The sequence below is a fragment of the Oryza sativa genome, chromosome 7 (genome assembly GCF_034140825.1).
Source record: "Oryza sativa Japonica Group chromosome 7, ASM3414082v1".
In the NCBI taxonomy this organism is placed as follows: domain Eukaryota; kingdom Viridiplantae; phylum Streptophyta; class Magnoliopsida; order Poales; family Poaceae; genus Oryza; species Oryza sativa.
Window position 1 is genome coordinate 17,802,005 of NC_089041.1, and position 10,470 is coordinate 17,812,474.

General features: G+C 38.7%; 1 protein-coding gene across 1 annotated transcript; it reads right to left on the reverse strand.

The window, feature by feature from the left end:
- Positions 1-3,939: 3,939 nt before the first annotated feature.
- LOC9271617 (cytochrome P450 87A3-like) lies at positions 3,940-9,019 on the reverse strand. The gene is given in 11 exon segments (XM_066312689.1): positions 3,940-4,259; positions 4,381-4,508; positions 4,645-4,751; positions 4,849-4,927; positions 5,035-5,124; positions 5,522-5,773; positions 5,933-6,079; positions 6,256-6,365; positions 6,368-6,579; positions 6,767-6,999; positions 8,987-9,019. Coding segments are annotated over 11 exon segments (1,482 nt in total). The 3' UTR covers positions 3,940-4,168.
- Between the last annotated feature and the right edge of the window lie 1,451 nt (positions 9,020-10,470).

Sequence of the window (10,470 nt, forward strand, 5' to 3'; positions counted from 1 at the left end):
CCATAGTCAGATCGATATATCGTTTGGGACCACCTATACATTCGTCGATAAATTTTCTCCTAAAAATTTGACAGATGTAATTATAGTACAATTGTAATGTAATTACACTGTAACTTATATGTAATTACACTGTAACTTGTATGCAACTACAGTGTCACTTGTATATAAGTTTCACATAATTTTGAATCGTTAGGTCTATTACAATATTTGTTCTGGTGAGGAAGAAAAAATGCATGCAACTACAGTGTTGTATATAAGTTTCACATAATTTTGAATCGTTAGGTTTATTACAATATTTGTTTTGGTGAGGAAGAAAAAAATCACAGCACATACATATGTGAAAGGATTTGTTCCCAAGACCTTCATTTTACCGAAATAACATGTTACAGAGAGATTTTTGAAAATTACATACAAGTTACATTATAGTTACAGTGTAATTACATTACGATTGTACTGTAATTGTATCTGTCGACAAATATATAGCAAAATTGACCGGTGAATCACGGCTTGCCACGGTGTTGATGTTTATATCGGTAATACTAACAGGGGTTTATGATGCATCGAGCCTAATTCTAGATGGTGACAGAAAACAAGGATTTATATTAGACACTCGCCGAGAGGTAATACCCTAGTTCTATTTACGGTGGTGTTGTATATATGAGATTGCTTCCCTCGATGCCAGGATCCCTGCCCATGCTATATATTGGTCGAGGGGCAGGGGTATTACCTAGCCATATACGGCTTCAGTTTTCTTATATTTATCTAATAGTAAATACACAAGTATCCTTAAAGAAGTTTATACCATACCTTGTGCAATAAGTAAGAAATTCTATTATATAGTTGTATCACGCGGCTTGGGCCACCTTCTTGTCTAGTCAGATAAAGCCCGCCGAGTGATACCTAGGGTCTATGTTATCTATAATAGCCTCGAGTCCTTGACTCTATCTTTAGTATTTTTCTATTTGACTTCAATCTTAGCCTGAATGCTTTTTCTCTCAACAGACTTTATTTCCGAGTCGTCCTCGTACCACCCAAGTGGTTGTTCTCCGAATGAATTTTCCAAATGTTTTATATTTAAACATTCTTAGAATACTCCGATTGATTACAACCAGAAAATCTGCGCATAGCAGTGAATTTGTGAAGGACTTATTTATATTAAGCCATGTATACACTTGAGTGGTATCCATTTTCTTATTTGCAATCATAGTTATTTAGCCCAATCATGGGGCACACCATGTTATAGATAAAAGTTTTGAAGCTAACTTTTCTACTTACCATAAGCATATCTTCAAATTTCAATAAAAAAAATCAAGTGATACCTGATTTCACGTAACGCGCTTACCGAACAAAGCACAGCACCATGTCCTAGGAAACAAGTACAAATCGGGCGCCCGATTTTTTTCTCAAAAATCGGGCGCCGTTTCACTCCTCGTAAAACAATGTTTCATTATTTAGTGAAAGAATGTTTTAGTTCTTGGAAATAGTAAAACACAATTGGATCTCCAGATGAAACAATTTGCTTCAACATATAAAACAAATGATTTAAAGCCAGTGAAACATCAACAAGATCCAAAGTGAAATCGATGACAAAAAATGAAACAACAGAAAAAAAAACCCCACTGAAACAACTTCAATCTAACTAATGAAACATCCATATACATAGACTGAAACATCAAAAAATCACCCAAAAATTCCTTGGGTACGAATGTCATGTTCAAAGCAGGTTTCTCTATACACCTTGGAAAAGATCACTAACGAGCTCAATCTCAAAGTGGGAATGAAATTATCAGTTTCATGCTCTTTATGAGCCTGAGATCATATGGGTCAACAATTCTCATTTCTTAGTTAATTATAGAAATCCCTTCTCAAGGAAGTGAGCCGCTCAATCTTAGCCAGCGGATTCTCATTCAGCTGTGCCGGTGCGCAAATTAAGCAAGCACGCTTAGACAACAATGTCCAATCTTTGGTCAGCCCATTAAGGGCTGACTCCGCGAGGCAAGAAGACTACTACTGGGATTATTCTATTATTACTAATTGATGACCTGGGCTCTTCTTTCTCTACTACAGATATTGACTGACCTGTTGATAGTATAGCGGGGGCGGTAAAGAGGAAAGGAGGAAAAGGAGGTAGAGTTAGGTTCTGTTCTTGTGTGTAAGCCCTCGGTCGATTCGTCTGCTCATTCGTAGCGTATGATTCTTATCCAATTGCCTCTTCTGAAAACGCGGCGTCGGTTAATCTTTCTTATTCTCCCTTCGGGGCTCCTCATGTTGCTACTAATAGAAACAGTTCGGACCTAGCTCATACAATCCTCGGAACTACTATTGGTTAATCTTTGTCCTCCCTAGGGAAAGTAAACAAGACGAGACTTTTTGGGAAAGACAGGGCTAGCGCCCTTTGGTTGGCAGAAGCGAGAATCATCTTTTTATTTTTTGAAGTTCAATTTCTATCAAAGGACAATATGAATATTGTACCATATTCCATTAAAACACTCAAGGGGTTATACGATATATCAGGTGTAGAAGTAGGTCAACACTTCTATTGACAAATAGGAGGTTTCCAAATTCATGCCCAAGTACTCATCACTTCTTGTGTTGTAATTACTATCTTGCTAGATTCAGTTATCATAGCTGTTCGTAATCCACAAACCATCCCGACCGAGGGTCAGAATTTCTTCGAATATGTCCTTGAGTCGAGACTTGAGCAAAACACTTTTCCTTTGCTTTTATTTATTGTGTAGGCTATCGATTCCTAAACCAAGCCGGTGAGTGTCGCTTTTACACTTTAATTCAGAAATTGCCTTGTCACATAAACTCGTAAGTAGTGTTTCGGTTTGTTTCTTCTGTTCAGCTATCCAATGATGGATTGCAGCTTTCCGGAAGTTTTTGGCAATGAAATTATCGTATAAGCACTTGTTTTTTATTTTGCTGCTCAGCTACAAGTGTCGATGAAATCGTGCGCATAAACTCAACAATAGTCTAGTTTTGGGTATATTAGGTTTCAAAATAAAGGCATTTGGATAGGTTGATTCATTTTCATTTTCCATTTTGAAATGTTCCCTGTAGTATAGTCAAGACGAGAATATCATTCAGTCTTGAGAAATGCATATTGTCGTTTTAAGATCTGGATTGTGACAGAAGTCGTCGGCACGGACCTTTCCAGATCCAGGCAGAAAGATTTCCTCTGCTAACAGCTCTGGTTGAGAGTCTCCCTCCTTTTCAGTCCGATGCGTTTGAGCATTAGTCGTTCCCATCCTCAATTCTTGAGACCGCATTACTCTCCACTCATAGGCACCAACTCTGGACCAGGGCATCTAAATGCGGTCTTGTTAATATCTTCTTTGGGCTTAGTCTAGCCTTGCAAGCAACCTCTTCCTACCTGAACTACTCTTGCTTTTGAATTCAGGAAATCCCTCCTGCTCTGTTCCGTTGGTCCCCATGGAAAGTGTTATTGTGAGTGGGTACTGCACCGAGTAAAAAGGGTACTGAATTTATTCCTTCCCGCCATGGTTAGCCAGATCGTCGGTGACAACACCGCATTGGTGGCAAGGTCCCGCACAGCGCCGCGAGGGTGGTGGCCACGGGCCGCCGCCGCTACGATGGCTACCAGGTCGAGGCTGGGGATCTGGCTATTGCTGCTGTCGACACATCCACTGGCAGATTCCAGCCAGGTGGGGAATGAGGGTGGCGGCATTCAGCGACATCACCGCCGCGGAGGAGGAACGGGAGGAGAAGCGCGCGTTTCTTACGGTGAGAGAAATGATGGAGAAAGAGGAGAGGAATGGATAAGCCCGATATTCTTTCTCCCCATCGGACGGCCAAGCCAAAGGATTTTTTCATGTCCTAGTATGCTTTATTAGCAAATATAGGAAAAAAACCATACGGAACTTAAATGGAACAATATATAGAAATCAAAATTTGCACACATAAAAAGAAGAGGACTATGATGAAAATATGAAATATATTTAGTAGTAAGGCCAGCCTAGGGTCGTCCAAAGGCTGGTGCCCTAGTTCATGCCTATTTACTCCCATAATATTTCTTGACTCATGCAAACTGACGACATACTCACATACATACAGGATGATATTACAGTTGCAATAAGATGTGCAACAAAGTGTTGGATTCACACATTTTTTTTATTACGGTCCTGGAATATATAAGATAGGTATGTTAAGTACGAGGAATTAGTTGGATGTGATAGCCTTGTGGAAACATAATCTCTGAGATGCGCAATACTTCCCCTCCTTCAATCTCCTTCCATCTAAACAGAGAGTTCATCGGGCAAAAGATAAAAAAAGCAAAGTTAGAAATGTACATCAGTTACAAACTACTACTTGAGTGAGCTTAACAAGCAATGAGTGAACACCAGCATGCGAATGTACCTGTACTCGGTCACCAAGATGTGGAGGAAAAGTGCGATAAAAAGCTTGCTGAAGTCTGCGCCGAGACACAACCTGATGCCTCCTCCAAATGGCATGTAATTCCTCAGCAGTGAGCTTCTCTTCTCCTCCTATATTTGCCATTGGTTTTAGTGAGTCAAGAAAGAAGCATTGTGGTACCTTATAGTCCAAGTGAAGATGAATTTAACAATAATTCATCCTTGTGGCTACTAAAAAAATGGAATATTTGAAATGTTTTCCACTAACCGTCCACCTCCATGGATCGAATTTGAGTGGATCCTCAAACAATTCTGGGTTTAGGTGAACTGCCATGGGGCTAATCATGACTAACCACCCGGACGGAATTGTATATCCTGTGCAAAAACCAAATATTATTCTAATAACCAATCGTGTGTCATGATGTAATACTCATGAATAGTAATGTTTTTTCTTATTATTTGTGAAGTTTACCATTCACTTGCACGTCTGTCAGTGTTTTTCTGAAAACTCCAGGTGCAACATTACTAATTCGAGTAATTTCATTCGTAACCTTCACATAAAAACAAGCTAAGTCAAATTAACAAAAGCAATTTTACCAAAAGCATCATTGTGGCTTCAGTGATCGTTCAAACATAAGTATAATTTAAGTGAAATAACCTGAGTAGTGAATTTTAAGGACTTGTACTCCTCCCATGTAAACCCAGAATTCATGACCTCTCGTTTCTTCAGTATCACATCGTGCTCCTCCTGAAATGAAATGAAGAGGTGCTATCTTTTTATTCACCATGAGTCCAAACTTTCAATGTTTGTCCCTATGTTTCTCGAATATATGTTAACATGTACTCCTTCTGTTTCATATTACAAATCACATTGCCTTTTTTTAAGTCAAACATCTTTTAAGTTTATCTAATTTATAGAAAAATGTAACAACATCTTTGGCAACAAATTAATTAATTAGTTTTATTAAATCCAATATTGAATATATTTTAATATATGTTTGTTTTGGTTTAGAAAAATATTATTATATTTTTATATAAACTTGATCAAAGAAACTTGGTTTGATTAGTAAAAAAAAAGAATCAGAGTGACTTATAATATAGACTTAATTATAATATAAAATGAAGGAAGTAACAAAACTATAAACCTTGAGCTCTTCAACAATTTTAGGATTGTCGTTGAGGAACTTTAAGGCTACAGTCAACGTCGATGATAGTGTTGCAAAGCTCGTAAACAAAAGCGCAGCAAGTGCGTCTATAGCAAAATTTTCATCAATCACTGGCTTTTCGCTTTGTAGCTCTTCAACAATGAGGTCAACAAGATCACCGTACTTCTTTTCAGGTGCACTTAGCCTCTCTTTCATTACATCAGTCAGTGTGTTCCGCACATTTTTTCTACCCTGAAAAGAATAATCAGATATATATAACTGAATCAGTACAAATTCTAGAAGTACAGGGTCCTATAGATTCTTAGTTAATATTCAGAAAATAGTTATTTATCATAAAGTAAATGAATATGCCCTAATCGAGCTGGTTGGACCATAGAAATATATATATACCTGCATGCATCGGTAGAACGATGTCCCTGGGAAATATATTGGGAAAGACACCATCCCCTGGAAGAACTCCTGAAAGTTCTTTCTCAATTCTCTTGACTGGGTCACATTGAGGCCGATCAACTTCTTCGCTACTAGGTCGAAGATCATCTGCAAAAGTACAAATCACAGTAAAACATTAGTACAGTGTGCACAGTGCTATTGTCTAATGATTGCAAATCGAACAGCAGTGGATCGGAGGTGCCTTAATTTGTTGGAACATATATATATTGAACTATTATCATCACATAATTGAGCGAAAATTCATGCATCTGTTAATAACTTACGTCTGATACGCCGTCTTGCACCTCGATCCTTGGTTTACTAGCCCATGATGCGAAGCTCTCCCTCATGGAGTTTTCCAGCTCGGGAAGGAGCGATTCTTTCAGGTTTTCAGCCCAAAGAGCTTGGACGCAAAGCTCCGGATGAACTTGTGAACGGTTCCATTGTACGTGGTGAGGCTCTTTTTGCCAAAGATGTTATTTGCAGTTTCTGGATACCAGCTCCGGAACAACTTACCCTCTTGTTGAAATATGAACCGGTTCACCTCTGGATCTAGAGAAACGACCAGAGGCTGACCTACCAGGCTAGTCTTGAAGAGAGGTCCATACCTAATAATTAATGGTCATTACGTTAAATTCAGTTCAGTAGCAGACCATCATATGGCCTAATAAAACTTAGATAGATATATTGCGTTGTTCACATCAACAATAGTGTTAAGGTCTTTGTTGCAAAAAAAAAAAAACAGAAAAAAAGAAAAAAAAAGAGAGTACAAACTGTTTGATGATCTCTAATTACCTCTCCAGTCTCTGCTTGTAGTAGCTGGGCATGTCTACAGATGGACTTGCTCTGAAGAATTGGAATGTCTCACCAACAACAGGGAAGCCCATGGAGCCAGGAGGAAGCTTTCCATTGCATGGGGGATTCATCCATTTGTATACCCAGTGAGTTAACCATCCTATGATTAGTGTGACAACGCAGAGAGCCGCGTATGAATGTGGCCTAGCAAAATATCCTTCTCCATGCTCTAGCTAACTAGTAATCCCAGTATGGAACAAATCTTTGAGCTTAACATCGGCCGGGAGTATCTAGTTTATATAGGAAAACGTAGGTGTACTATCCATCGAACTGAACCGTATTTCATGCAAGTTTAGTTACAGACTAGTATTTTTTTTTTGGACATGCAAGCTATATGTGCGGCTTCCTTTGGGAGAAAAGATATCCATGTTAAAAAGGGTGCCTTATTACCATATGATTAATTAAGTATTAGCTATAAATAAAAACTTGAAATTGAATCAATATAATTTTTTAAAACAATTTTCTTATTTTAAAGAAAATATACCATTTTACGGTTCGGGAAGCGTGCGCGTAAAAAATAAGGGTGTAAAAGATGAGAACATATGTAGTTTCGAACAAACCCTAAAAGTCGTATGTGTATCTATTTTATTGTAAATCCACAACTCAAATCGATCATATTTATTAGCGTTACACTAGTGCTTCAAATTCCTTGGTAACCAACAATTAATTAATTATGTAAAACTGGCCGTTTGTGGCCGGCCTGTTATATAATAGATTTAACGAATATTCTCGTTCAAACAGTCGTGATAGGTACGTACGTATCGACGGGTTTATACCCAATTATATTTTAGAAGTACAGAGAGGATGTTGGTATTGTGAGGTTAGGTAAAAGTACTGGTACAAGTCTCCGAAGTTGGCACGTAATAAGGAAACTGTTTTAAACACTCAGGTGGACGTCCACCCGTTTCTTACATGTCATCTAAATGGTTATAAAAAAAATTTTAAACAAATTGACATGATAGGTTAATATGTAATATATCACTTCACAAACATGCAAACTCAAATTCGACTTCTACAAGTTATAACAAAAATAACAAATTTGACTGTGAATATACGTATACTAGTTAGAGTTTGATTTGTTATTTTTGTTACAACTTATAGAAGTCGAATTTGAACTTGCATATTTGTGACGTGATATATTACATATTAACCTATCTTGTGAATTTTTTTGGAATTTTTTCATGATCATTTAGGTGGCATGCAAGAAATGGGTGGACGTCCACCCGAGAAATTAGAATCCATCCTCCACATAATAGCTCTAATCCAATTTATATGAATAGCAATCTCTACTGGAGAAATGATCTTTGTTGGGTTGTGCAAAAACCACATTAGCCCCAGTTGAAAAGCCCAGCACCACTTTATGATCTTTAGTCTCGGTTGGTGTTATCAATCGGGATTAAAGATCATTTTTAGTACTCCTGGTTTAAAAAGTGTTTGTCCCCCTACTATTTTTAGTACACCAACCGAGACTAAAAATTAACGCATCGTATATAATCTCTCGCACTTATCCTCTAGCAAACTCCTCTCCCTTATCCCCCTCCTCTTCAACTTCCTTCACTTTTTCTTATCCCCTCTCTTTCTCTCTTTCCTCTCTCGCCGGCCGAGGGTTGCGCGGCAGGCGGCGGGCTACAAACCGAGATTGCAAAGGGTTTTCCCAGTAGTGTATGCGATATATCACATCAATTACAAAGGGAGAGCAATAGCTAATCTAGCTTACCAACTAATCTTTATCGACAACTAATACGACGACTTGAAGTCAGCGGCTAGCTATAGGCTTCCTCCTTGCTGGTCGTCTATGTGACTTATGCCTATGACTTATGATTTGATGTCCTCCTCTTCCAAAAGTTTATGAATTTACACGAGCAGCAACTTCTCCAGGTAGAATTGGATTGTTAATGTGGGATACAAGCATATAAGATCTTTTATTTCACGGGTCAGAGTCCGATACTTCTCTTATCGAGAAAGGAGTATGTATTCTTATTTCCTACGTTCCCATATTTGAATATACCTTTGCGTACAATACCAAAACGCTTAGTATCCTACGTCCGATACGAGACGAAACCCCGGACGGTCACATAAGATGGGACCCACAGCCAAAACCCATCTTTTCCCCAACCTTATCCTCACTCCCCCTCGTCGTTTTTTTGGTAGCACACGTACAGGAACACCATCAGAGAGAGATTGCGGGGCCATCACCTGCGCAAGCGGCCACAAAAACGCGAAGAGGAAGGAGTCGCCGGCGGCCACGTGGGCGGTGGCAGCCGGCAGGGAAGAGTGAAGCGAAGAGGGAGGAGGGCGGCAGTGGTTGGCAGGGAAGCGTGAAGCAAAGAGGGAGGAGGGTGCAGGTGGCCACGTGGGCGATGGCGGTTAGTGGGGAAGCGCGAAGTGAAGAGGGAGGAGGACAGCGACAACTACGTTGGCGGCAACGGCCCAGGGCAGCATGACAGAAAAGCTTGAGACACCATCACTTGAGAGGGCTCTGAGCTCGCCGGTGAAGGTGAGGAGGCTTGTGGCAACATCGAACTAGTGAGGATTATTGCACACCACATATTTTTTGTTGCACATAGTGTGTTCGTGATGTTGAAGCCGTATTTTCTGGATGTTTCTTAAATCAGTACTGGATGTTGTATTTGGTTTCTTCGGATGTTGCATATATTGGGTTTTTGTTGTTGCAGACAACGCTCTTGAGTATTGCATTCGATTGAAACATCTTCGATAAATCGGTAAAATATTGTTCAGTGAAAGATGAAACATCAAGAAACAATTCATGTTGAAACATTTTTTTCGAGCGATGAAACACTGTAACATTCATTCAACATACAGTAAAACATCGTCTAGAGATTTGAAAATCTCCGGACGTCTGATGCGTAGCTCTCTCCATACAATACTAAACATGCATGTGATATTCTACTACCAATCTAAGTATAGAAGGTAGACATAATACGTAACAGTATGGATATCCAATTATTGTTGCTATACGAATATCCACATTACACATAATGTATCTGTTGCTCCTTTCTGTCCCTTGTCTTCTCGCATTTTCTTAGATTATTTTAGCCTACAAACACTAATTCAAGATATATATGAATATTATTTTAACATACACAAATTAATTAATGGCTATCCAAATCAGACATGTATTTGTCACTCCGACAATTTGGCATTTGTTTGCACTTGGCTAAGTCGTATGTGTTGAATTCAATCGATATCATCCAGTCTATTGATCTGACTGTTTTATTTGTGTAAAATTAGTTAATTATACATGGAAATTATTTATGATCTGTACGAGCAATTTGAGTGGTTTCAATCTCCTGATAAATATTGTTTTTCATATTTGGGGCCAATCCTATTTGGTCCTTATCTTTCTTAATTAATTAGTTCATTATTTTTCTGTATGCGAGTTATTTGTATCCCTTTTTCCATGTGGCCGAACGTGTGATTTGGAACTTCTCAAATCTCTTACTCAAATTCACTTGCAACTTTATTTTTTTCCAACAGTAGGTGGCGTACTTGATAGCGAGACGTTCGTGATGACTTCGTTAATCTTAAAATATACTGGCCTAGTCTCTCTGAGATGTTCATAATAATATGGTGTACATATATTCGTTAATCTTAAAATATACTGGCCTAGTCTCTCTGAGATG